Raw genomic sequence first — 27,112 nt, 5'->3', positions numbered from 1 at the left:
ATCGTTGGCGCATTATCGGTCGATTATTGGCCCATCGTCGGCCCATTATTTAGCAAATCATCGGCCCATTGTTTGCCCATCATCGGCCCATTATTTGGCCCATCATCGGCTCATTATTGACCCATCATAGGCCCATTATTTGGCCCATCATTGCCCATAATTGGCCCATTGTCGCCCATTATTAGTGACCTGTTAGTCTCCCCATTATTGGCCCATTAGCGGCTCATTGAAGATTCTATTTTGGTTAGTCCATTTGCGACTCATTAGTGATTGCTCATTAGTAACCCATTATTGACCCAAGAGTGACTCATTATTGACTTATTAGTGACCCATTAATGGCATATCAGCAATTAACGGCCCATCCTTACATAACGGTGAACGGGCTAAACAAAAAGTAAATATTGGCTTTAAGTCGTCTTCAAATGTCAGCCAAACATCAGCTTCTGCAAACACTGTTCGCAAAATGGGAGACCACATAAGACACATAATAAAACAACACTATGAAATAGACCTAACAACTAAACCCCTAAACTCTCTTCATCAGATTTTAAAACAGTCACTAACCCTACTTTTATACCATCTTCCTTCACTGAGTTCGCATTTCTGCGGATCATCACAGTTTCAGAGATCAAAACTGCACTTCCCTCTTGTCATTAAGCTCCATGCTGGTGTCAAACTGACCCTGGTCCGTCCTCCTCATCTCTATGATCTTCCTGTGTGAGTTTGAATGCACAGATGGGATGAAGGTGGGGCTTGAGGCTGGTCTGTATTCTGGAACTAGACGGCCAGATCTGAACCGGACCCCGCAAGCGTTGCAGAGGGTCTTTGGTCCATTGGGACCTTCCCTCCACTGCGGAGTCTTGGTTGTCTCACAATGAGTGCATTTCCGGACCATCCCGTCAGAGTTACTTGCCTCTGCAATGGAAGACACTGTGTGGCTGGTCGGGAGAATCTTGCGTTTCTTCTTGGCATGTCGCTCAAAAGAATAGCAAGTCTCAGATTCTGATTCGCCCGGAGTTAACTTTTCAGGCTTACTGGATTCAAATGGGTACAGGTATCTAAATCTCGGTGTTGTGGGGCGTTTGCGCTTGCTTCTCATGCCTTTCACAGTGAAAGTCAATCTCTGAGATCTGGAGTTCTGGGGCGAGAAAGAACCGTCGCTGCTCTCAAGAACTGACACTGGGCTTGAAGACTGAAATAGCTTTGACACTTTAATATCCGGAGGTGATGAAGATTGGTGGAGAGCGCTATTTATGCCGGATAAGGCTCCAGAAGAAGTGGACTGTTTCTGCACTCATAAAATAAGTATTAGACCTTATCCTCCTCAGTCTTGGTTGCACAGTTGCACTATATAATGATTCTTTTTCACACAATTTTCTGAACTAACTCAGTAAGAAAGAAACCAACGAACGTGATCCCAGGAATACAAATAATGTTATATCATACCACCAAGTCGTTATCAAATAACAAATCACAAATGCGTGTTCAGATTTGTCTGATCTATTTAATGGAGGCAAACATCTGTCGAGGCTTGAGCCCCAAAACTCTTTATCATTATACTATACAATAGCAAACAATTTTGCAAATGCGAAATTTGATTGTGTGAACATAAATCAAGTCATATTCATACATGAAGTATCAACGCATGATTATTTTTCACTAACCTAATGTGGCTAAAAGGTATCAAACTATCAACGAAAAAGGGCAATATGTTATACAGGGATGGTGATAATCTATCAAGTGAGATGCATATATGATGTTCTCATTTTTGTTTTCCAACTCTAATAGGGTAAGAAGAGCTAACAAAGGTATGAGCCTAAGAGAATAACTGTAACAAGTAATATTCATAAGCGTGCTTGAAAGCTAAGAACTCACCAAGATAGGTACGGTCTTCTGAGTCCCCACACGGCCACCATTGCTAATGGCACAGGAGGTTAACTCGGAGGGCAAACTCGGGAACATATTCATGGGAGGAGGCTCGAGGTCTTGAAATTTGGCATCCCAATCTCCCTCACCGTTGGTGGTATCGATGTCTTCTGGTAGGAAATCATCAAAGAAATCATCCAAGAAACCTTTCAAGTCCTCCTCAGGCAACCAATTCATTCTACCTACTGTTAGAAATGTAATCAGATATGTGAGCGTAAACCAACAATTATTATATGAGCCAAAGGCAGGATTGCAGAAACAGCTAAGATTCCAAGTTAAACGCCGATAAAATATCATCAATTATTTTGATCAAGCTCCATGCTAACTGCCTTGTCCGCTCAAAACTTCACCGTAGAATTTAATTCCGTGAGGTTTCACTCAATTACACCAAGACTAAGACTGATTCGTAGTCGTACTAAAGCAATTTCATAAACAACAAAAAAATAGCCAACAAAAACAATGTCGAGACAGAAGCTGCGATTTCCTCATACATACATACAATGGCGACATTCAAAGGTAGGGAAGATTGAAAACCTTCATTCATCACTTAGTTTTAACCAGAGAGAAGACGTATCCATCGCATTTTCTCACACAAAAGAAAGCAACAGAGATTGAAGAAAAATAACGAACCGAAGAGATAACGCCAACGAAAGACAGGAAATGCGACACAAACTCACAGAAAAAGTTCTTCACCTCAAGAGAAGAAACGTCGAGAGAGAAAGCGAGAGAGAGAGACGCACGAACCTTCCAGTATAATTGAACAACAGAGAGAAGAGAGTCGTACGAATCGAAACTAGGGATTTAGGGATTTGCAGGTTCAAATTTGGGAGAGAGAGAGAGAGAGAGAGGGAACGGGGGGGGGGAGAAAGGTGGATGGAGTTTTCAATGTCCCGTCGGTTTCTTCCTTTTGAAATTATAAAATAAAAATATAATGGAATAATGAAAAATGAAATTATGGAAACCGCTTTTCATCTCAACATTTCTTAACTTTAAAGAAAACCCGTAATCAATTTTTTTTTTTTCTGGGAGGAGACAAACAAAGAAAGAAAATAGTATCAACGCGTCTTTACTAAAACATTTAGAAACTCAATAAATACGATTTTATTGTTTGTTCTTAGAAATCAATAAATACATTAAACGAAGCCAAATTAATTCAATACGAACGTTGCACTAAAGAAAGAGCAATAAAGGAAATTAATACAACTTCCTGATACAGATTGCACATGTAACAAAAACCTCTTCTGAAAGATATTTACATCGATATGTTACGGATATTTGAATAACATATATTATATATAGGGAAAGTAAATGAAAATATCAGTCAAATATTGATTTGACTGGATGAGGAATATATGTCCATGTAAAAAGATAATCCGAAAATTAAAAAAAAAAACATTTTTTGGGTCAAACATAGAAAACAAATTACCAAATTGAATGTGGTAAATACGTAATAGTATGTTGACTTAAAAAATGGTAGTAATAGTAAAGTGAACTATAAGATATATTATAGAAGATGATTGCGTGGAATAGTTAGACGAAAAACAAAATAGCATAGCACATGCGAAATCAGGTGAACAAAACTTTGAAGAAGGATGGTTCGTAGATCCGATCTATTATTTTTTTATTTTTCTTAAAGGGATTATTAATGAAATTAATTCATTAAGCAAACAAATAAGTTGGAGCTTTGGAGGGATTATTAAAGAAAATTATAATTGTCAAAGTGAAATGGAGAGATCACCGACGATTACGAGACGAGAACCGAAATTTAATAATTATGGCGTTTCCTCATGGGAAAGTGGGTCCCTTGCCTAACTCTTTGCTTCCATCTTCCACATGATGTGTTCTTCATATCAATTATTTTTTAAATCATATCATACGAATAACTATATTAATCATATCATGATATTTAAGTAATATCTTGGTTTTTTTTGTTGCTCTACGTCTTATAAATCTTTCTCGCATATTGTAACTCTGCTTTGTGGAAAAAAGCAAATATCATATGGTGGTATATATTCTGCATTTCTACGCAGATCCATAATAAATTATCTCCTAAAAAAAATACTTTATACTCCCTCGTTTCACAAAGAGTGTCGTTCTGACACTTTTTTTATTTCAAAAAAATGTCATTTATGAATTCCAATGTAAATTTTAACATAAAATACCATTTTTAACCTTAAAAATAAATTCAGAAAATTAGTTATAAATATAATTTCAAAATTCATTTTCTGCAAATTAATAAAGATATAAAAGACTTTTTTATCTAATTTCTTAATTTGTGTGAAAAATTACAACACTCTTTGTGAAATAGAGGGAGTAGCAAACAGCAGTAATTTTGTCTATATTTTCTTTTAGCCTTTTAAACAGAAAAAAGATGGACTTACTCCTGAATTTCCCTTTTTCACCTGTAAGGCAACACCCAAAACTTTTTCTTTTCCACGAAAAGTCGAAAAGAAAAGAAGAGAATATTACAATTGGACCCAAAAGCTACTCCAAATTGCTGCTTTGGCCCAAAGAAAGTGTGCTGGATCAAATCTTAACCTTAGAGGTTCTTCTTCTTCTAGCGTTTAAAAATAGAAACAAGAGGAAGAGCAATAAAAGCATCAATGCCACTGATACGAACTTCCACAGCTTCTCATCATCCATTTCTCCAAAAACGCTCATTAACTCATTCTGCAGATCACCAATGCTTCTCTTAGACTGCACGCAGACACATAGTGAATAATGAGAAACTTTGAGTTCATGTCTTATTAGGAAAACAAATGGCGAAACATGAACACAAAGATTTAATCTTCGTATCAAGAAGAGGGACTTACAGTTGATTCCATTTTTTTGGACACTAATTCATGTTCTTTGGCAAAGATTTCTTTTGCATACTTGTAAAGCTCCACATCTAGATTGTTAAGCGATTTGATCTGCTGAATGACCTCGTTAGGAACTCTTGCGCGTGTCTGTAATATGCATTAACAAGAGATTAATAAATCAGACATTCTCTCATTTACTTTGCTGGTTTGAATCATGCACAAAAATATATTTACCCCTCGGGTAAAATTTGCTGGCGCAATTCTCTTCAAGGAGTTGACCCGTCTGGTTCCTTGAGACTTCCGTAGATGAGTAATGCAGCCTTCATAGACTTCCATGAGGCTTTTTACCGTCATCTGAAGCGTATTCAATAGACATATAAAATCACACCATTACACACGTTGATCATACCTAAACGCTAAAAGATTTTTTTTACTTACATTTCCACTCTTAGCTTCTATCTTATTCGATGCAACTTCAGATGTACCATTCTGAAATGTTACAGTCGTTTTCAGCACGAAAATTACAATTTACAGCCGAACAAAAAAAAACTATTACCTTCAGGAGCAGGATTTTACCTGAATTTCAATCTTATCTGAACCCGATCCTGAAACTGTAACACTTGCTTCTGGAGCATCAAAGAAATAAAGTTGAGAATTTTTGTGATTGCAAGTACAAGTTTGTTAACCCAACGTTAGATGTCGCATGAGAACCTTTATATGTAATAATGATGCGACAACGAAAGATGAAGAACACTAACAGGAAACAATACGAGGGGATACGATAATCCCTAATAACAGAAAACAATAATATTCTACTAAAATTGTGTAGACATCGACAGTGTCGAGAATAAGGGACATTCAAGGTTTAACTCTTGAATGGAAATATTTGTTCGAGTGTATACCCAAAGTTTCTTAGTTTTTGGTTTTTTTGAGAAATTAAAAATTAAATTATATTTGCTAGGTTATCCCCAGGCAGAACAGCAGTGATATAAAGAAAATTGAAAGGTGAGAAACTTATACCAACCTGAGTTAGTAGTTTTGGTTTTTGCAGTTGCGTTAGACGTAACAAATTGAGAAAGCACCTGAGAACCGACTACATTAGCAAAAAGTGATGCAGATTCCCTGTGCTCCTCTGTCAGTCCAACATACAACATGCTGTCCAATCTTCTCTGCAAGACAAGAAGGCTTAAGGATCTGCTGATTTCAAGAGAATAGTACCTAAATACAGTTTTAAGAACAAGTGTAACTACCTTGGCGACTTGGAGAATAGGCTCACCAAGGCTTTTGTACTTCTGCACACAATGCCGAACCTCATGTGCTTCTGATAAATGGGAGTTATTTGTCAATCCTGCAATCTGTGAAATGAAATGAAAATGCTCTGGAGATCTCTAATCAATTACTTGAAAAAGCAAAACAAATAACATGAAAAGTACCTGAAATGTCGCTCCATTATGGATTATATCATGAGCAGTAGGCGTATCGAGATATTTGTGCAGCGGCATAAGCATCTCCTCCATGTCATATGGGTTATCGTCCTCAATGATAACTACGCCCTTAACTTTTCGTGCATCTCGCTAAGAAAGGCCAAGCATGGGTAACGAGCTTCAGTCGATAAGTTTGTGTGCTCTTATCACGTATGAGCTTAAAAGCGGTATATGTATGCAACAAAAGAAGACAAAAGAGATTGATCGACATACCCGAGCAAACAGGTCTTCTCTCATCCATGGAACTAAGTATTTCCATGGCCATATGTCTAGCGTGCTTATTACATTGCCCTTGCGAATGCGGCCAGACATCCTTCTCGCAGAAGTTAAATTGGGATGCACCAAAAACCTAGCTGCTACCTCTACTGAAAATTCATAAGTGCTCAACACACGCGCAACAGGATCCCGGACTATTGTCATCACTGAAGTTCTCTCCCTCGGAAGCTTTGCCATCAAACTATAATCATCATGTGTGGCCAATAACTTACACTTTTCCTTCCTAAAAATTTACAGGGGAACAAATTATTTTGGATAACTGCTGTGCCAAAAGGAGGAAAATGTTGGAAAGGTTTAAAACTATCTACTGATCTCATGTCTGTCTAAGCTGTCTAAAAGTCAACTTATCAATCCATAGAGCGTAAAAACATTAGCCACAGAATCTTTTGGCATCAAATGAAAGACATGAAGTTAATGAAAGAAGAGAGGATACAGAACCAGAGGAAGATACCTTGGATCGAAATGGAGCTTGTCGTAAGATCGAGGACATTCCTCAGAGTTATCATACAATTTCCTCAAGAAGCTACAAGAGGACAACAAAGCATTAATCACGGCGATCAAAAGAAATCTTTTCAATACACTCGAAAACTTTTGGTAAGGGGAAATCACCAATGAAAATATGTCCTGCCACCAGTTCGGGGAACATGGAGAAAGAAGAGCAAATCCTGAAGAGAGCGTTTGTCTTTGTTGGGATGTTCTTCACGAGAAGAAGAAGTATCAGCCCACTTTTTCACAACTCTTTCGCAATGACCAGAATCAAGTTCCGCAAAGGAGGCAAGAACTGATATAATTCGCCAGTAGAAAAAAGCACATCAGACAAGTCCAGTTTCATCAAATACGATGCAATCAAATCTCCATAAACCATTCTACAAACCTGAGCCGAGAAGTATTAAGCCCAAAGCCAGCTTCGAAATAGGATTCATTTGCATTATGCCCCCGATTCCAAACCCTACTGATGATTAGCAAAACGAGGAAACGAATCAAAATATAGAAGGAACTTAAAAAAAAAACAAAAATCAACTGAAGAGAGAGGCGGGTGTTCAATTTGCGAAACAAACAAAACCCAGAAACTGAAAAAGACCATAACGATTGTGCGTTGTATATAACGAAACTGTAATGTTGGAGAAGGAGACAGAGAAAAACAGGCAAGAGGGGACCCAAAAAATCGAAGAATTGAATATGAAAGGAACAAAGGAACATGAAAGAGAAGAGAGGCCTACGTGTATGGGGAATCGAGATCTCGTGCTCATAAATTCCCTCGATCGCTGCTGGGGGCAAAGCTTGCTATCCACTAGGCCCTACGAAAAGCTCGAAAGAAGGGTATCTTTTTTTTTTCTCGCTTGTTTTACATCGATGGAGGAGGAAGAAGAAGAAGAAGAATGAAAAGGAGAGATTGTGTGCGCTCCCGAGAGAACAGGGTCACGAGATTTTCTCTTGGTTTCTCGCCACCCAGAAAAACTTTTAGGAAACACGCACTGAGGAGAGGACTAGTGTGAAAATTGATTAGGCAAACACGAATTTTTTTTTTCTTAATTGTTTCTCATACATTATTTGATATGGGAGTAAAATTGGTCCGAATCAACTGAGACCAATGCTTTTTTATGGGTATTTATGACACATCCTTGTTTTTCTTTTTCAATTCGACGAGGGTTTGACCGCTGTTTGCGATATTTTTTTTACAAAGATTGTGAAAACATATTATTTTCATATATCTAACTTTTGAAGAGAATTTGTCAAAAAATTAGCTACCTAAATCTTCCAAAATTTCACTTTTCACATTTTCAGTTTGCAACGATGAAACGATGCTTCATTCTTTGAACAACATTGCAATGTTATTGATTTGGGATTACATTTGTGTACTTCTCAATTTGAATAACATTGTTATTACTTTTCAACTTTTTTTGAACAGGAATTCCTTTTAAAATTATAACAGCAAATTCGATGTAATTCAGCTTTGAAGTGAAAGAGATAGAGAATTGATATACTATTAATTTCGACATTGAATGAATAAGGAGTATTAATTAAGTTCGATAAATTGAGGTAACATCCTATTCAATTAATAAAAACGCTAAAATCCGAGAGTAATAATAGTTCTACCAAAACCAGAAGACATAAGAAATGACCCAAACGATCACAAAGACAACTACTATTTACTTAAATTTTGTCGATGATTATCTGTTCCATTAGTTAGAAAGAAATTCTTTAGAAAAAAAAAAAAAACAGTCAACATAATAAACACGCCCTGCATGCATGTGACACTGGGACAGAAAGAAAAGCGGTTGGTAATTCTCATGAAGCAGATGACGTTAGCTTGATGAATGTGTTTTAGGGACGGGTTAATTACGCTTTTTTGGACCAAAATTAATTAATTAATTACGCTTATATCAGCAGGAAAATCGCCAGCCCAACATTCCGACCCTTAGGCTTGTCTATAAAAATGTTGTGGGTTCATATGTCTGACCCTGATGATGGATGCATGTCGTTTTCTTTCAGTTCTTGCCACCGTTTTAGTAGTTGTGTGATGAACTGATGATATGTTAATGTTTCTTTTGATCTATACTATAAAAATATATGTCATGTTGTCTCTTTTAGTCATATCTATTTTAATAATAGAGAAGATATAATTGTACACATAAGTGTTTAATTAAAATACCAAAAATTTCCTGTAGAGATTAAAAATTGCCTGACAGGTTATAAAGCAAACCAATTAATATATTAACTATTATGCTAGATTTATTTATAAATCAGTAATTATCGCCTTTGACCCAAAAGATTAGTAATTGTTGCCATTTGGAATTGGAATATCCCAAAACGATATGAAAAATAAAACATAAAACGATAGTTTGGGGAAAATATTTTTCTAGAAATAGATCGTAAAGCATATAAATTAATCAAAATCGCTTAATTGATAAAAAGAAATTTAACGCTGAACCTGTGCTAATTCCATGCATGGTTTCAACTATCAAAGAGGATTTGAGATATTAATAAAATTGGGCTTGGCGATTGAATGGGCCGAGAGCGAGTTACCTTTTGTATCTGCACTTCTCCTTTTCTCAAGATTATAAATATTAAAATCCCTAAAAAAAAGGCGCATAAGTTAAAACAAAAAGCTGCTGTCAGAAAAGATAAACAAAAAGTTACAGACCTCATGAGTCAAAGGTATGGATTATCTCCCCCTTCTTTAAATCTTCTTCGAAGTATCCTCACTGAGAAATGCTATCACTTCAACAAGTTTGGATTATCTAATTTGACGCACAAATTTGTCATTTAGATTAGATTTTTTCCATATAAAGCTTGAGGATATGCATTTGTTGTCATTGTTGACTCGCAGAGCACTATACGACACTTGCTTTCTCATATCGTGATTTGCTCCTAATAAATGGTAATCTCCAAACCGTTACGCGGAATAGTATTTTCTTTCTCGGAATTAACGCAGTAACGAAAGTCATATGAGTTTTTGCATATTTTGATTTATTCTTTTGAGATATCATCCATATCCTTTTATACATATATATTATATCAGAAATAGACGTCTATGATTATACAAAGACTAACAACTTTGCGATGAACTTTTACAACGGAGTTTTGATCACCGTTTACTGACGTTTTGACAGATTTGCTAGGTGATAATGGCCATGTTATGCATATGATAGAAGTAATTCAATTGCAGTTACATAAAAGATTTTGATGGAAATTAATTATCTGGCTAGCTACTAGCTAGTGAAAAGAAAATCTGTAGTGGCTGTTATGTATGACTACGCTTTTACTGTTTTGTCCAGGTAATATAACAATATGGACTATGAATATCAATGTGAAGTTTTGGAAAGCTCCATTGAAGGAACAACTTCTCTTGTGGAACCCATGACTCCTATCTGTAATGGAGACAGTGGAATCATTGCATTGTCTCCACTCTGTGATCACTACAATGATCAGATGCGGATTGATTCTCTGAGTCCTTGTTCAGATGAAGAAATCTTCGAGTCTTTGTATCAGAACCTCTTTAGTATTGTTCTCTGTCTTCAAATAGAGGAGTCTGGTAATGGTTCTCACACACCTCTGTCTGATCATTGCCCTGGAGCTCCAATGAAGCTTACCAGGTTATCGAGAAGCATTGATCCAGGATTCCAAAGAAAACTCTTCTGAGGTTGCTTCTTAATTTGATTTATATCTAACATTGGAGTTAGCTTTAGTCTTGTTATGTGGTAGTTGTGTTCGAACAAAGAAAAAAAAAAACTGTGTTCTAATTGTGTTCATGTGTATGGTGTAAGTTGGATTGTTATCAATGGTGGAAATGTCTTCTTAAGATATTGCATCTAATCAAGAAAAATATCATATCACTAGAGTTGTAAAGATCAGGGATAAGAACAGATATTATTACAAAAGATAAACAACGCAGATATATCTGAGAGGTTTTAAACTAAGGAGGGAACTACAGATATCTCTCTCTTCACACTCATTTGGTCATGGAAACGAAAAAAAGCTTCATTTACAGAGACAAAGCACGAAGATGATTTGATGATGACCTCGGTTATTCTTTTTGCTTGTGTTGTTCCATATACTTTTTATCAGCTTCTGCCACACGGTTCTGGAACATCGTCCATTCGTTTCTGCATCTCTCTCTCACCTGAAACCGGGAAAAACACACGCACACACACACAGTGAGTTTTTCCAGATGATAGAGAAGGTTTTTATGAGTCAGTATAATAATGTGTGGTTTATTACCCCTTGCCATGGAGATTTTCCCTGCTCCGACTCACCCTGTCAAATTACAGTTATGAGTCAATAGATCATTCGGATAAAGAGCAAAAACTCTTCGTTTCTCAGTGATAATACAAAAAAAAAAGGAACATCACCTGACTTCCCAAAGAAGGAATCACTTGATGGATGATCCATTGTGAATCTACTACACCAATCTTCTCGTGAGCAGGCTGCACAATGAAAGAGAATTCATACATATGGATATATAACAAGGAGTGTCCATGACATAAAACAATGCTTCAAAAGGACTTTACCGAGGAAACAGAGGGCAATGACTAACCTCAACACATCGTCTCAGAGCAAAATCAAGACCCCATCCATGAACAAGATCATTCTGCACCATAAACAAGATTTGTTTTAAAGCACCAACTGATGGTTTGGAAGACTATCAATGTGACATCTTTTAGTCATCTGAATACTTGCCTACAGACTGTAAATATAAGGGCAAAATGCTGCTCAAAGGTCTTTTATATAAAAAATACCTGAATCATATGCCATACACATCGCCATGCTTCTCTCGAAAATACAGGTGCCATAATCTCAACAAACCTGCAGGTAGGGGAATTAACCAGTTACCCGAAAATGATATACGCATTCTCCAGTAGGCTAGGCAAAGAGAGAGAAACAGTGCACAGAGTCTTACGCAGCACATGGAGGTAAATGTGGATCACTACACCATCCAGGTTTTTCTTGAGTTTCTCTGTTCACCACTCAAAAAACTTAGGGACAGGTTGAATTCAAAGAAAGTAAAAGAGAGAAAGAGAGAGATAAAGAGCGCTCCTACTTGTGGACATCTCGGTCACCTCTCCTCTTTGTCATTTCCCATGTAAGTCCGTTGTTTGGCTCTAACCCTGGTTGAGAAATCTCCAAACCATGCTTCTTAACTAACTCAATATACCTGCAAAATAACAATACAAAATTTAAAGATAATCATCATCTACAACTACGATTCCGGACAAGTAGTTAACCTTTCTGCATTGAAGTGCTCGACTCCAAGATCTTCATCCCATATAAATATATACTCATAAGCTGAGACAATATCAGGATGCAAAAATCTCTTTGCATACCACCTGACAAAAGATGAACAGAGACAAGCTGAGGATTTTTATCAAACAAATTTTCACCACTGTTCGAAGAATGGAGTATATTGTGCTGACCTCCCTCAGATTTCTTACCATTTTGTTTGCTTTCTTGCACTGATATGTATTGCGTTTTTTGACCACTCAAACTGATCCCACTCAGTCGTCCGACCATCATAGTGAAATAGCAAAATTTGGAAATCTTCAGAAAACTGAAGCAATGATGATGAAACCACAAGCCTTAGTGTTAATAGTATCCAAACAAAGAACCGTATAATACTCAAAAAAAAAAAAAAATGAAGGGGGGAATTAAGCAATTGCAAAACCTTCTTAACAGCTGCATTAATATTGTTCTTCTGCTCAAACCCAACTGTAAAAGTCACTAGATATTTTGGTTTCTTCTTCAAATCCTGCAGAGGTTATGCTTCCATTATAAATCTCCAAGCACTATACTGATAGACTATGCCAATCGTATATGTTTCCATCAAACTTGATACATCGGTAAGATTGTAGAACTTACTTCACTGGGTTCACCCCATAATCTGCGCAAGTAAAAATCTGTTTCTGCCACAATAATTCCTGGAGGGAGTAGTTCTGCACCATGCGGGTTGGTTGGAACATATATCTGGGAACATAGAAACAGAGATGATACACTTGATTAGCATAAAAAACAAAAGTAGTATACTACAACGTGAATTTCTGTTTTCTTTCTCTCCAGTATAGACTATGGAGTTAGCATTGAAATTACAGAGAAGCTTCAGGAAATATATACCTTAGGAGACTCTCTTGAACCAAAATCTTCAGGCGATCTGCCACCAGAAAATAATTTCCTATCTGACATGGCTACATCAAGAGATGATATAAGGCCTGAGGGTAAGTTAATCTGCATGATACAAAAATAGATCAACCTCAGTGAAAAAAAAAGACATAAAAAAAGAAAGACAAACCTATGAACCCCCACCTCAACTGTACCTTAATAAAAGAAACTGATGGTAATGTGATACCGATAAAAAAACCAAACACCATTCCCACGATTGTCGTTATGATCAGCTTTGCATTTTCATTTGTCCTTCTGGGAGCACCGCTGCAAAATATTTAACAATAAGTAATTTTTATTTTCAAACTGAAAGCAATTCAGAACTCGTTTGTTGTTAAATCAAACCGGAAGGAAATGTACCTCCGGTGCATCGTCCCCATCGGATTGCAAAAATCTTCAAATCCACAGCGAATACTAAAAATCGAATCCTTTAATAAAAGACTTGAAGAACACAAGAGTTGTAACGAAATGTTCTTTCATTCAATCAAATAACCATGCTGAAAAGTAGAAACCAGAAATAGAGACGAAAGAAATCAGGAATTTATAACAATTTTCATTGACCTAACTGATGTACGAAAGCTTAACCGTCCAGTATCTTAAAATTGAATTGCTCATACGGTGTATGACGAATTCCTAGCAAACAACACAGATGATAACTCAGAGCATACAAGCTGAACAAAATGTACAGTGATTTGAAAATAGTTGAAACCGACAACTATAATTGCAGCAGAATAGAAAACATGTAGTCGACACGTATGATCCTACTACAGATTCAAATTACTTTAAACAAGGTTAGATCAAAATCTAAACAACCATACATAAGACATAAAGACAATATCAAAATCCGGCACCAGAGAGATTAATCCCAAAGTAATAGTCGCGAAACAAAGGACCAAAAATAAAATTGAAAAAAAAAACTAAAGGAAAATGCGACGGTACTTACGGAGTTTTGACAGAACCCAACCTGTAGATTAGGGTTCTGAGCCGCTTCTCTGATCTCGAGATTCAGTTAGTGAAGCACTGAGGAGAACTCAGGAGAAAACGAGCCGATTGTTTGTTTGTTTTTTTTTTTTCTGATGTTTGTTTTTTTTTTCTAATGTAAATTTAACCAAAAATATTTTTGCAAGACCCACGCCATTTTAATTTTGTGAAAAGCTTACCTAAATCAGTGCATACGTGGCTTCCTTTCTTGATTTTTGCATTTTTGGTGTTTAATTGGGTCCCGTTTTAGTGGTATTTGAATTTCGTTAGGGGGTCAATCAGATCTAAACTATATAATCCCCAACTATATTTTTGTTTTTTTCGACAACAAACTATAATCTAACTAAATTTTCTTGTAACTATCGGTTCTTTTTGGTCGAAAGTAATTATTAATTTTTTCTTTTTCGTCGCAAGTAATTATCGTTTTGTATGCTGGGAAAATAGTTTATATTTTGCTTTAGAGAATCATTCCATTTTAAAAAAAATATTATCCAAGGTCCCAACAAAAAGATGGTTGTACATGTTCCATTATACGAGTCGAGACCACAATAAAACCTAAAAAGATATTAAAAAGTTCAGCAATAAATCATAAACGGAAAACCAGCAGTTTAAAAGAAAAGCAGTGAAACCATGTTCCTGAATCAGACAAACCAACTCAATTTCTCTCTTCACACTAACCAAACCATATAAAGCAAGCAAATAAGCAATCATCGAAACCCATTTTATTAGTCTTTCTGTTATATTCAGGTTCCGTCTCCACGAGCAGGGGACGGGTTAGAGCTTTTAGGCCCCAGTTGCTGAGACCGACTTACCATACGAGCCATTGAAGAGGTCTGATAAGCCTGGGGCATGCTACATCCCGCTGCTACCGGACCACGAGCCGTTGCCCTTTGAGCTGAATGCGAACTCATGCTCGAGAAGGCGTAAGCTCGACCTGATCTCTGGTACGTCCTCCTGCTCGCCATTCTTTCTTGCAACCCACTCAGCTCGGAGGATAGTGATTGACAAAGCCTATCACTGGACCGAGCAGACACAGTTTCCGACAATTCTCTCTCACGGTTTCCGAGAAGCTCAATTGCTGCACTGAGCTCACCTCCGTCGGCTAAAACCCTAGCCTCTGAAATAGCTTGTGAAATACGGAACCTGTTTAGTTGCCTGTCAACTTCTATGGACACCACTTCTTCTCCCGTAAGCTCGTTTGGCCTTTGAATGCTTAGCTCTCCTGATTCCACACGGACTATCTCTCTTCTAACAGGATCTTTGTAGACGCATCGGACCTTCAACAACGACATGGATTCAGATTCAGCAGACCCGTTCTCCCAGCACGGAATTTCAAGAATCACGAGGAAGTCCCTTTCTTCTTCTGCGTACATGTCCCCGACATCGATTGTCGCGGTTCTTGCATCAGATGATATCCGATTTCTGTAGCTTCCTGCTTTTATGGAGGAAATTTTCAGGCCCTGCTCATGAATGCATTCGATTTCAACAACTTGTTCAAGAATCACAACGCTGAGAAGCCCTCCAATGCATTGTGCAAAAGCATCCTGAATCACAGTCTCTGTTTCGATGAATGAGAAGGTGCCACTAGAGACTTGTGAAATTGTGTGCATTAGCTCAGCATCGTGATCTGAGCCAAACCCGAAGGTATGTATTGGAATCCGGCTAGAGCTAGGAAGCAAAGACTCGTAATCTGTTCGTAGACGGAGCCCAGAATGAGCAAGAATGAAGTTGTCCTGCCCATCTGACAAAAGCATCATCCCTGAAACAGGGTTCTTCCATCGCCTACCTTCAATCACTCTAGCACCAATCCTTAGCCCCTCTGCAATGTTAGTCCCACCTCCAGCGACCAAGGAGTTAACAGCCTGGATAGCCAATTGCTTGCCCGTCTCAGACATCAGTCTAAGAGGGAATAGCCGGCGAGCCGTGGAGGAGAAGGCAATCACAGAGAGCCTATCTTTCTCACCAAGATTCTGAATCACAAAACCCATGGCGTTTTTCATAAGCTCCATTTTCATGCCTTCCATGCTACCACTCACATCAAGAACCGTAATGAGATCCAAAGGAGCACGAGTGGGCCTATCATCACTCACACCCTCCGCCTTGAGATGAACCAGAACAGCAAAATCACCACGAGTGACCGATTTCTTGACTGCAGAGACTTGTGGGAGCAGTTTGATCTCGAGGGCTTGATGAGGATGAGATGTTCCTGAAGAACCATCATCACTCTGGATTAGGGTCGTCTCTCCGTGAGGTAAAAACTCATCATCTTCAAAACCCACTTGAGCCGGAAAAGTAGGGACAGGATCATCAACACACAAAGGGACTTGTTTCCAGTGAGTTCTACATATAGGGCAAATTCGGTTTCCGTGTTTCACGTTGGAGGTTATACAATCGAAATGGAAGGAGTGGGTGCACTCTGCAGTAAATATCGCCTTTCCGTCTTTCTCTCTAATCTCATCCAAGCAAATCGCGCATCGACTCTGCAAATTTTAAACGAAACCAGTCTCTATCACACAACCTTTAACAAAAACAAGACCACCGATTATATCTTTAACCCTAACGCTAATTGGGGCGATCGATGGAAAACAACTAGCAAAACACTAAAATTACATCAAATTTGTTATTTTTGCAACACCCACATAAGAAGATTATTCGGATCATACAGATACAGAGTAGGGGGTGAAAGATAGAACCTTAGAAGAAGCGAGGCCTTGAGAGGAAGAAGTAGACCGAGGGCGAGGGGAAGAAGAATCGGGTTGGGTCGCGTCAACGGATGATCTTGTGGCATCGGTGGAAGAAGCAGATGAAGGGTCTAGGGTTTTGAGACCTTCGTTCGACTCCAAATCCGATTTTGCTTCTCGCCAGATGTTTGGGTTCACCATTATTCGGGGTAAAGAGTAGGAAAAAAAGAAAACCAATGGGAATTTGGATGGAGAAGAAGGATAAAGTTGATCACGATATATCAGACTACAAGAAAGAAAAAGAAGAAGAAGAAGAAGCGGTTTTAAGAAGAAAAAGCGAATTGTTCAATTCATATAGTTGTATACGTCAATGGTCTATTTATGTATTACTAATATTTTTTAACTACGTTTCCTTTTATGCAGATATTTTCTTTCTTTTTGATTTTTTTTCTGTTTTTAACTTCTTTTTCTCTTTTCCGACTTTTAGTTTACCTTTTTCTATTGGAGAAGGCTTGGATGAGATGGATGAACCCTTTTTTAAAAATAATTAACTATATTTTTATCTGCTTCGTCTGTCGAAAATATATTTTTTATGACTTTATTATTAAAAATAAATATTTATAAACATAAATAAATATCTAACCGAATTTAAACAATTTGGTTTGATGTTTTTAACTCAAATCTCTAAAATCTAGTATGATTTAATATTTTTCTAAGATTTTGTATTTTCTGATTATTACTGTTTTTCTATTGCTGGTGTTTGATATTATATTCCACGTCCGCGAATCCCCTATTATTTATCAATTAACCAAAAGAAAAAGTTGACTAGTTTTTCAGAAATAGAATTCTAAGCCTTGTAACCAAATATTTTCTGCCTACAAAGTTAATCATTAATCTCATTTGTGTTGTGATCCAGCATTGTAATACATGACAGTAGAACTTCACATTTCAAGATGACCATAACGGTCACTGACTCACTGGATATGTTACTCCAAAAGTCGCATCCAAAACATACTCGATCAATATTTATAGGTGAACCTACTTTTATACACATGATTAGATTATACTACTCTAAATCAGTTAATATACGCTAACCATCAGATTAGATTACTCGTCGTCTGAGAGACAGACCAAATCAGTGCTGCTCTGCAACCCACTGCCCAAGTTATGTTGTTGTTCTTGCTGCTGCTGCTGATTTAACGTAGTTGAATATGTTAAAGCATGAGGAAGCGGCGACAAGGTTGGAGTAGCTGTGGGGATGGGAATCGAAGAGGATGGTCTATATGAGTTTACATGCAGTGCGGGAGAACGTAGTCTTGCATTGATAGCTGGATTAGTTGCCGGAGAAACTGATGAAGATGGAGTTGTGTTGGAGATGAGGGGATGTCTTAGCTGAGGCATTGGACAGTTCGCGGAATTCAGAATAAGGCCTGACGGGCGAGAAACTGAAGAAGGAAAAGAAGATGCCTGAGGCAAAGCCGGAGCCGGGGCAGTATAATTCCTCAGTGCGCTCACTTGTGCTGCTCTCTGTGCTAGCTGCTGAATTCTACCTGCAGAAAAAAAAGTGTTATTATGACTTTCTTGACCTTACATCTAGAACCGATATCATGCTCTATTATTCAGACGCTTACCCCTTGGAGCTGCTGAGGGATGAGATGCGCTCCTGCTATTACATTTGGACAAGAACGCACTCGCCAACAGTTTGTTCATTATAACAAGATTCTTCCTCGTCTCTATATTCCTCGTTCTAGCGGTATGCTCGGCTTCTACCTCATGAAACTTTCTTTGATACTCTGCTTGTACTTCAGCCATCTTCCTCTCGAGTTCAGCTTTCAAGATTGATTTCTGCTCACAAGCAATTAAGAGTCAATTAACAGCGCGAAAAAAGAAACCAAAACTAGAGGTAACTGGGTATTGAGGACAGCTAACATTTTCCTCATAGGCCTTCTTTGAATTTTCTGATTCTCTCCGCAGCTTCTCCAGCTCATGCTGAAATGGGTCACTGAACATAGGGAAAGGTATTTGAGGAACAGGTTGAACGGCCCTTTGTCCAGTACCATTGTTAAGAAGTGCTGGAACAGGAGCTGTTACACCTGCCGAAGGCTCCACGCCACCTTCATGGACAAGCTGCATAATGTTATCTGTGCAAACGGCATATCAGACTGTCAGCTGTTTGGCAAACGCCTACGTTATACTTGAATGCACAAGGGCAGTTACTGACTTGCAAAGGTTGACTGTTCTACTTGGGGACAAGGTTCTGCTATTTCCATTTCACATGCATCTGATCCAGTTGTGTGAGGCTCAGCCACTGTTGTGTTATTTAGTCCCTCAATATTAACGACTGCATCAGGGTGGTTACCAGGCGGCAGAGGAGATGCATCCTGAGCACCCTGTCCAGAAAAATCAGAGTCACAAGCAAAAAACAACATCTGATCACTACCCACTCTCTGCTCTGTTTCTTACAGTAAATTGATAACGAACATTTGAAAGGACGAGAACCCTTAACCAACAAAACTGAAAGTCTTTAATCAGAGGCAGGTACCTGATCTGATACAGCACAACTACTAGTTTCTACTGCATCTGATCCAGCTGTGTGAAGCTGAGCCATTGTTGTAATATTTTGGCCCTCAGTGTTTGCTGCTATGTCAGCCTGAGTTCCAACCAAGGGAGATGGCATAGACCATGCATCCTGAGCACCTATTCTTTCCTGCAGGAAATCCAAAACGAGCATTATAAAGTTGTAAGACTTAGTAACAACAACAGAGAAAGTAATTAGTTGAGGTGATAAGTACCTGATCTGATAATGCGGAATCACCAATCTCTACTGAACCAGTACCAGCTATGTGGGGCTCGGCTGGTGTGTTGATATTTTGGCCCTCAATGTTTGCGCTTGAGATATGCTGATTTCCAGCCGGAGAAGATAGCAAAGGACATGAACCTTGATCACCCTGTCCAAAGAGTCAAATTAAAACAAAAAAAAGACCTGATCAGTAACCAAACTTCCCTGCTCATTTCTCCACATGGGCAAATCAGAATGAACATTACACAGATTGAAAACATTAAACCAGCATAATAAAGTCTTCAATAGGAACCTGCTCTAGTGCAGCAAAACCACCAGACAATACTGTATCTGATCCAGCTGGCTGAGGGTCAATTGTTGCTTCAATATTTTTGCCCTGAATATTTGCTGCTGGGCCAGGTTGCTTTCCAGTCGGTGAAGACGGCATAGGAGATCCAGCTGACTGAGGCTCAATTGCTGCTTCAATATTTTGGCCTTGAATGTTTGCTGCTGGGCCAGGTTGCTTTCCAGCCGGTGAAGAAGGCATAGGAGATCTACCTAGCTGAGGCTCAATTGCAGCTTCCTTATTTTGGCCCTGAATGTTTGCTGCTAGGTCAGGATGCCTTCGAACCGGTGAAGAAGGCATAGGAGATTCACCTGGCTGAGGCTCAACCGGTGCTTCCATATTCTGGCCCTGAATTTTTGCTGATGGGTCAGACTGCTTTCCAGCCAGTGAAGAAGGCATAGGACATATATCCTGTCCAGAATGAGCATTATAAAAATTAAAAACAAATGATCGAGTATTTTACAGGGCCAGTAAGTACCTGATCAGATTCATCAGAACCCCTAGTCTCTACCACAGACGCAGGGGGTGGAATAGGCAATCCCAGCTCGTCAGGAATCTCCTTATCAAGAGAACAAGCTTCCTCATTCTGCTGGTCCAAAACGTTTTCATCATCAGAGCCCGCATGACTTGTTATATTATGTTCTATTGAAACCAAAGCCTCCTCTCTATCCAAAGAAATCTCGAGAGAGACAGACTTTGCAGGATTTGCAAATGACTGGGATATATCTGGCAACCTTGAGGGAACATCTTCATCTGGTGTCGCTGATATCATTCTGTCACAAATCTGGTATTCTGGCAACTGCACGTTCAAGGCCTCAAATTCCTCTTGACAGCCAGCAGAAATCAAATTCTCAGGCGCAGTGATAGAAGCGTGCTCATTGGGCTGGCTCATTGTAGCCAGATTGTTTGTAGGCTGTTCATGAGACAAGCTTGAGACATCCATCGCCTTGCCATTGCTTGAAGCGACCATTTCATCAACTTGTTGAGTGCTGCCACCCGACATGGTTCTTGATGTATTTTCTGCTTCTGGCACTTGGTTTCCCTTGGAAGCCATGCAATTCGTATCAGAGTAAGTAGCTTCACCACTGGCATCATTGCAAGTTTGTACATCACGAGCGTTTTTGGAAGTGTTTGATGAGCATATTCCACTAAAATGCTTGTTGCCACTTTGAATGGGAGCACAATTTATTAACTCAGCTTGTGCCCAGTTCTCTATCCGCCTAACCCAACAGGCTTCATCCTCAGCCAACTTCTTCTTTGCAGCCTCGTGCATTTGCTCTAGACTTTCAAGGCATCCATCCATCTCACTTTTGAGTTCATCAAACTTTATATCAAACTCATAACCCAGCCGTTTGAGAGCGTCCTCTAAGCTCTGAGTCCCTGAATAGGTAATACGAATATATGATGCTTCAACCTTTTTATCACCTTCAAGTTTCTGCTTCTTGACTGCATTCATATTCACCAGCTCCACCTTTTTTTCTTCATGAATTTTTACAAGCTTTTGCAGTTTCTTATTGCATTTTTTTTTGATGTAGCTAATAGCCTTTTCGATATCTTTTGCTACTGAGATATAATGGCTATCTCTCTTCTCAGTCATGCATTCTTCACCGTCTGAGCTACGCATCGATTTTGTATAATTTTTTTCCTGACGCACTGTAGCTACTGAGAGACATTGATTCACTTGTTTCGTACTAACCATTGGTTGTTTAGAATTAGTACCAAAGCAATCCAATTGCAAACCTCGTGTGCGCTCCAGGAACAGACTCTTCATGCAGCACAAAAACGGATATATATAATCGACCTCTTCTCTAGAGCAATTGAAAGCTAATTCCGATTTTGCGCGGACCAGAGATTCTTCGCGGTTAACCTTTTCCTTTACGAACGAGGCTGCAATCCAACTCTGAAAGTGCATTATTAAGAATGTATTCAGTATGTGAACTATTCATATATTATGCAGCAAGCAAAGGGCTTACTCTGTGGCCTAAAAAGCATGGGTTTTATTAGACATTAGTAGCAAGCATAACTCGAGCAATCAATGGAAATTTTTATCCTACAAGTGGGAAAAACTTGTAATCCATTCCCACAAAGGCAGTGATGCCACAGAAATACACAAAAATTGGCAGTTAATGAAGGAAACAATGCATAAACTACTGAAGTGATTGCAGTCATACCAATGCTATCTGGAAGGCCTGCAATGTGGTGGCTGGCTCATCGTAGATACGGTGGTGTTCAATAACATATTCAAGAAATTTTTCAACCATGCTTGTCGAATCTTCCTGAAAAAAGAAATGATATGTCAACCAATTCCATAAACCTTTTAGTGTAACTTTGATAGACGATGAACAATTCACAGAAGTATTCAGAATGGACGCGGCAGTGGAAACATCTATTAACCAATATATGAAGATATAAGACTCCCTAAAAGAGTAGGCACTGCATACACAAAACTAATAGCATCATTCAGTAAATCAGTTTCTATACCAACAGCAACATATAAACTTTTGACATACAATACCCAGGGCTGTAACACGTCTTTCATTCGCCAGGTACAGAGGCCTAAGGTTAAATATTTCCCATGAATATATCATGCAAAAGGAGACAAAGTCTTTCTTTGCTTCAGAAACCAATGAAGGACATGAGGCACACAACTAACTAGTGTTTTGTGCAGCAGTTTCTCCATTTTTAACGCCAGATATGAGAAAATAAAATTGGCTTTGACGGAAACAATATACTAGTTGAACATTAAAAATCTCCTTTTGGCTGTAACATGAAATGAGGTAACAATTCCAAATACAATCTGCATACGCAAAAGCTAAAATAAGTTGCGGAGGTGAAAAATGCCACTTACTGAAAGATGCAACACTTGGCAAAGTTTTGCCATCTCCGGCTTTATAACATCATGGAGACTCTTCTGTGATTCGTGCGTAATTTGTCTCCAATTAATGCCAGCAAACATATCTTCTGGGATTCCAGAGATATGACCCCCCATAGAATACAACCCAATACCATCATTTCCATTCAATGTATCATTAGTACCAGAGGCAGATCTACATGATGACTCGAGTATTGTGACTTTTGGTGACTCCAAAGCCTCTGTAGGAAAGATGGTCAGCAAAGTAATTGCAAAATTCAATGAACTTTAGAGGTACAGGAGCAAGAAGTGACTATATTACCCATGTGCTCCTTCCCAGAGGCTTTTCTTTGATCGTTATCTACTATGACATCGTCCGAAGCCTTCATTCTCTTCTTTATATTTCTGTCATTGCCAATTTTGGCAGTCTCTTCAGATCCTTGAAGATACCGTACTCTTTTTCGATTCCTTTGAGGAGTATCGGAACAGTATTTCCACATAGGCTTCTTTTCCCCCAACAGCTTTGTCCAAAATATATTTGGACTATCTTCATTAGACAACTTGATATGATCTTCACCAAATAGAGTAGAATCAGTGCGGTAAGTTCCCTGAGCATGCTTGGCTTCCAAAAGTAGACACAGCTTGACTTCATTTTCTTCTCCAATATTAGAAGAAAGTATGGACGAGACTTCATGAATCACGCCGTCCATAATAGATTGTTCAAATGGAACTCCAGAATCTCGGGTTTCACTGCCATGAAAGTGATCCAGCTTATCAAATAGATATGAAGCCCCCCACATGAGCAGTGCATGTGTGAGAGGACGGTTTAGGTTCTCTAGAGGCTTATTTCGTCTAGCCAAAACCAGGGTTTTTTCTTCAACTGTACATACTGAGTACAACCGGAATATTTTAGTTCTTTCAGAATGTGACTCAATCTTTATCTTCTCTAAGAGCTTAACATCATGCGATGGATTCAAGCTGCTTCGAAAAAGAATAAAAGCATCAGCCCGTAAGAGTTTAATGCTTTGACTGCAGGCACGTGTTTCCAACAGCAGAATAAAACATTGACTCTCCTTGTTGAAAATGTTTATAGCGTTCTTCTTTGAGAGACAGACCCAGTGCTCATAAGAATTTTGACCAAATCTTCGACTCACAAAATCTTCGAGAATATTAGCAAGCAAAAGCCCCTCAGGGCTTTTTGTTGCCTGTTGACAAAAAAAAAAAGTAATTCAAAAATACAGAAGGCATAAATATCGACAAAGAAAGGACGAAGAGAAGAAACATTTCAGTTCCGCACATCTCATCATGCCAGCTGATTACTGAAGGCTACTTGACAATTCATGATCACATGTTCAAAAAGATACTTCGTCCCACTCAGATTTCAACACAAGAAAGAATTCCAATATCAAAAGTATATGCCAGTCTATATATATTAAAAATGCAGTATGTGACGTATTTATGATAAACAGGGAAATCCTCATTCATAAGTACGGAAAATGCACCTGGTAGCAGACAACTGCTTTTAAACCGTTTCTTTTTATCTGAGTAAGCATCGCATCAAGTAGGTGAAGTTTTCCGCTTGCTTTGACTTCTACATCCTGGAATTCATGCAACTCCCGATTCTTGGCGAGCAGTGGTATCAAAGATGAATCTATAACATATGGGTGGTCACAGGTCTGTCAACAAAATTGCAACACGCAAAGAAGGTCTTTAATATCTCCACACATTAAAATGCAGAATGAGGCTTTGAGAAAACGTGATGCTGATGGACAGTAGTCAGATATCTAAGCAGTCCTAAACTGTCTTATTTGCACTTCAAGTTCTAATAAGTGTTTCGGAAAAGCATAAAACAAATAGACCAAAACCTTTCCGTAACAAACATTAAAATCGAAAGGCATAACACCTATGTGAAAACCTCTTAGGAGCACGGAACACATACTACTTTTTTTCTGCAGTAATGCAATGACCACCTTATCTGTTTATATATTGCTTTCTTCTATCTTATTGCCATTCCTAACTGGGATTTTAAGGCATAAGAGCATTGAAGAATAAAATTTGTTATCAAATAAACTTACTTTCCTTACAGAAGAGAGAGTTTCTTCGAGAGCTCCAACAAGATCACTCTTCGACAGCGAAGAAAGAGATAAAGATTTGGAGAATAGAGTCCGACAGTATTGCTCCAGCTGTACATCTGATAGCTGCACTGGAACCCAATACTCTGGGTACATCGATGACATTTTGGGATCATATGATTTATCTTGTTGCATATTTTGCCTGTTCTCCCTATAGTCTCTGCGTGTCGCGGGTCCAGATTCCTTCATATCCAAATGCAAAGCAGAACAGAAATTTGCAATTTACAAGTAAAAGGTAACTGGATAAGTAAATTTAACTATAAAAAAAACCACTGTTTAACGGGTGTCCAAAGTAAAGCAATCAGAAACCAACCTGTGCCACGTGATCAGATTCTTGAACTGGCTGGGCAATACAGGAGCAAACATTCAGATTTTCAGAATCATCGTTGACCCTTCAGAAATTTTGTACAACTAAAATTACAACCCAGAACATATATTATTAAAATAAATAACCTAAAATCAAATTTATCTGTTCATTATTCATCTCTAGAAAGCAATTGCCAGATCGTTTCAAAAGACAGACAACAGTCAAGAATTCTTACTTTTGCCGTTTATCACATGTGCTGCACCTTTCAGGTTGATTATTATTTTTGCACCCTGATGGAGATAGAAGGACCCCATGAGGACTCATAACGCGGTCATCTGCTTTAGCAACTACACCATTTGCATCCAGCACAATTCCAGCAGTGTCCCTTTTTCTTTTCAAAGACAATTCTATGTTGGCTTCTAAGCTAGTTTTACTGTCAAGAAGCTTTTTTCTTTCTGAATTCTCAGATGGTGAACCTATAACACTGTTATCCCCAGCTTCAACCATGGGGGATGCATCAAGCACCATCTTTTCAGTGTCCCTGATTAATTTCACAGGGAAATCAGTGCCTTTCAGTAAACTAGTTTCGCCAACTGTCAGCTTTTTAGATTCTAAATTCGCAAGTAGAGAACTGTTAGCGTCTCTAGCATCATCATTTTCTGCAGGCACGCGGCGGGAACAACCAAGCACTAATGGTTCCTCGTCTTTTGAAGAAGCTCTAACTTCAACCTTGAGAAGCCCTCTAGTCAAAGCCCTGTAACTTCGGCCTGACATCTTCGGCTCAAATTTCTTGATCTTATTACTCGACTCTTCTATATTATTTATCATTGTATCCCTGCTCTTCCCCATATCCGATGAAGTGTCTGCATTCCTGCCAGACTTATCTGATCCTTTGGAATTCTCCGAGGATACATTCTTTCCCTTATCGGACCTTTGCAAAGGACTTGCTGTTTTTTTCTTCTCCATTCTACCAAGCTTTCCTGTAGCTGAAGTAGGTGAGGAAGCCAGTCTCTCGGACCTTCGGGTAGAAGAAGTTGGAGCTATTAGCTTAGTAGGCGGCGGTATTCCCCGGCTTGACCTCCTCAACCCAGAGGTTTCTTGTTCTGTTAAGGCAGACGCTAGAGATCTGGTGCACATCCTTCCCGTTGAACCATGCTTTTCAACTTTCTTCATCTTCTCTGATGAAATCACACTTAACAGAATAGAGACAAAGACAATTCAAGGCCAAATTTTGATCACCGAGGAAGACTATCAGACAAAAAGCCTACAAATGCGGCGATAAAATTTTCTGATTAACCTTCCTATACGACACTACATCTAACAGACGCCTAAATTCCTTTCCAAAAGTAGATGCGATACTCTTACAAAAAACCTACACCGTTCGCCCGAGGCCAGAAACCCTCAATTTACCGATCCAAGGAAGAAAAAAAATTACCTAAAAAAAAGGAACGAAGCGTACCTACACGAGAGAGGAATGAGCAGAAGCTATCGCTTCACGAACTTCCTTCGAGATCGGTAAAATCTGTGAATTAAGATTTCCAGTACAAATCGTCGATGAATCGCTTTTTCGGGGTCATGCAATCGCCACGGTGTTTGGATTTCCGGAAAACGGAGCGGAGATACTATAAAAACAACCTGTGCAACTGTTGAGTAGGAAAGAGACGACGAGATTTGGGTTTTGCAATTACGCAGAATTAAGCCCGCGACGACACTCTCTTCTCGCTTTAAGGCTTCGTAATTTGTGAGAGAAGTGTAATTTTGTTTCGAGGTTTCATATGAATACATAACTTATAGAATTACACATTCCTTTCATCATCACTATATGCGGTGATTGGTTAACATAAACCATATATTAACAACATAAACCATATATTAGCAACATAAACCGTATATT

The 27,112-nt window shown here is 38.6% G+C and overlaps 6 protein-coding genes across 18 annotated transcripts; 1 reads left to right on the top strand and 5 right to left on the bottom strand.

Annotated features, from left to right (window-relative positions):
* Positions 1-330: 330 nt before the first annotated feature.
* On the bottom strand, positions 331-2,772 carry LOC18994072 (GATA transcription factor 11). Of its 4 annotated transcripts, none has more exons than XM_024152750.1 (3): positions 2,671-2,772; positions 1,876-2,111; positions 331-1,288 (listed from the first exon to the last, which is right to left on the bottom strand). In XM_024152750.1, the coding sequence occupies exons 2-3, from the start codon at positions 2,101-2,103 to the stop codon at positions 629-631; spliced, it is 888 nt and encodes a 295-aa protein (XP_024008518.1). In that variant the 5' UTR covers positions 2,104-2,111; positions 2,671-2,772; the 3' UTR covers positions 331-628. The 4 variants fall into 4 exon arrangements, with proteins under 4 accessions (XP_024008518.1, XP_006417739.1, XP_006417741.1 ...); XM_006417676.2 differs by having other exon boundaries at positions 2,620-2,753; XM_006417678.2 differs by having other exon boundaries at positions 2,604-2,734.
* Positions 2,773-4,181: 1,409 nt separating this feature from the next.
* On the bottom strand, positions 4,182-7,977 carry LOC18994071 (protein-tyrosine sulfotransferase). Of its 2 annotated transcripts, none has more exons than XM_024153253.1 (13): positions 7,708-7,977; positions 7,362-7,439; positions 7,097-7,268; positions 6,939-7,010; positions 6,425-6,710; positions 6,161-6,301; positions 5,978-6,082; positions 5,752-5,896; positions 5,304-5,353; positions 5,166-5,216; positions 4,962-5,081; positions 4,740-4,874; positions 4,182-4,623 (listed from the first exon to the last, which is right to left on the bottom strand). In XM_024153253.1, the coding sequence occupies exons 2-13, from the start codon at positions 7,414-7,416 to the stop codon at positions 4,453-4,455; spliced, it is 1,503 nt and encodes a 500-aa protein (XP_024009021.1). In that variant the 5' UTR covers positions 7,417-7,439; positions 7,708-7,977; the 3' UTR covers positions 4,182-4,452. The 2 variants fall into 2 exon arrangements, with proteins under 2 accessions (XP_024009021.1, XP_006417738.1); XM_006417675.2 differs by having other exon boundaries at positions 7,362-7,436.
* A 1,600-nt stretch (positions 7,978-9,577) lies between these two features.
* LOC18994070 (cyclin-dependent protein kinase inhibitor SMR16) lies at positions 9,578-10,777 on the top strand. Of its 3 annotated transcripts, XM_024152918.1 has the most exons (3): positions 9,579-9,646; positions 9,819-9,869; positions 10,267-10,777. In XM_024152918.1, the coding sequence occupies exon 3, from the start codon at positions 10,280-10,282 to the stop codon at positions 10,628-10,630; it is 351 nt and encodes a 116-aa protein (XP_024008686.1). In that variant the 5' UTR covers positions 9,579-9,646; positions 9,819-9,869; positions 10,267-10,279; the 3' UTR covers positions 10,631-10,777. The 3 variants fall into 3 exon arrangements, 2 of the variants coding, with proteins under 2 accessions (XP_024008686.1, XP_006417737.2); XR_002898051.1 differs by lacking the exon at positions 9,819-9,869 and having other exon boundaries at positions 9,578-9,646; XM_006417674.2 differs by lacking the exon at positions 9,579-9,646 and having other exon boundaries at positions 9,730-9,869.
* A 24-nt stretch (positions 10,778-10,801) lies between these two features.
* Positions 10,802-14,231, bottom strand: LOC18994069. 4 transcript variants are annotated; one of them, XM_006417673.2, is made up of 15 exons: positions 14,085-14,231; positions 13,502-13,555; positions 13,297-13,408; positions 13,097-13,207; positions 12,845-12,949; positions 12,651-12,734; positions 12,421-12,536; positions 12,214-12,315; positions 12,030-12,143; positions 11,889-11,945; positions 11,728-11,794; positions 11,526-11,579; positions 11,341-11,415; positions 11,210-11,245; positions 10,802-11,111 (listed from the first exon to the last, which is right to left on the bottom strand). In XM_006417673.2, exons 2-15 carry the CDS (start codon positions 13,519-13,521, stop codon positions 11,016-11,018), a joined length of 1,149 nt encoding a protein of 382 aa, XP_006417736.1. In that variant the 5' UTR covers positions 13,522-13,555; positions 14,085-14,231; the 3' UTR covers positions 10,802-11,015. The 4 variants fall into 4 exon arrangements, with proteins under 4 accessions (XP_006417736.1, XP_024008684.1, XP_006417735.1 ...); XM_024152916.1 differs by having other exon boundaries at positions 13,502-13,582; positions 14,085-14,224; XM_006417672.2 differs by having other exon boundaries at positions 13,502-13,638; positions 14,085-14,214.
* A 365-nt stretch (positions 14,232-14,596) lies between these two features.
* LOC112084129 lies at positions 14,597-17,092 on the bottom strand. Its single transcript, XM_024153128.1, has 2 exons — positions 16,816-17,092; positions 14,597-16,602 (listed from the first exon to the last, which is right to left on the bottom strand). The coding sequence occupies exons 1-2, from the start codon at positions 17,002-17,004 to the stop codon at positions 14,866-14,868; spliced, it is 1,926 nt and encodes a 641-aa protein (XP_024008896.1). The 5' UTR covers positions 17,005-17,092; the 3' UTR covers positions 14,597-14,865.
* Positions 17,093-17,675: 583 nt separating this feature from the next.
* On the bottom strand, positions 17,676-26,954 carry LOC18994068 (helicase protein MOM1). Of its 4 annotated transcripts, none has more exons than XM_024152056.1 (16): positions 26,678-26,954; positions 25,454-26,410; positions 25,225-25,303; positions 24,855-25,094; positions 24,282-24,455; positions 23,102-23,984; positions 22,777-23,021; positions 22,100-22,204; positions 20,407-21,828; positions 19,896-20,339; positions 19,596-19,751; positions 19,346-19,510; positions 19,025-19,193; positions 18,733-18,944; positions 18,435-18,648; positions 17,676-18,353 (listed from the first exon to the last, which is right to left on the bottom strand). In XM_024152056.1, the coding sequence occupies exons 2-16, from the start codon at positions 26,389-26,391 to the stop codon at positions 17,911-17,913; spliced, it is 5,889 nt and encodes a 1,962-aa protein (XP_024007824.1). In that variant the 5' UTR covers positions 26,392-26,410; positions 26,678-26,954; the 3' UTR covers positions 17,676-17,910. The 4 variants fall into 4 exon arrangements, with proteins under 4 accessions (XP_024007824.1, XP_024007826.1, XP_024007827.1 ...); XM_024152058.1 differs by having other exon boundaries at positions 17,911-18,353; positions 19,896-20,300; XM_024152059.1 differs by having other exon boundaries at positions 17,911-18,353; positions 19,896-20,276.
* Positions 26,955-27,112: the final 158 nt, after the last annotated feature.

The sequence above is a fragment of the Eutrema salsugineum genome, unplaced genomic scaffold, assembly GCF_000478725.1.
Source record: "Eutrema salsugineum unplaced genomic scaffold, Eutsalg1_0 scaffold_5, whole genome shotgun sequence".
NCBI lineage: Eukaryota > Viridiplantae > Streptophyta > Magnoliopsida > Brassicales > Brassicaceae > Eutrema > Eutrema salsugineum.
Note: the sequence above shows the minus strand (reverse complement) of the source record. Positions and strands in the feature narration are given on the sequence as shown.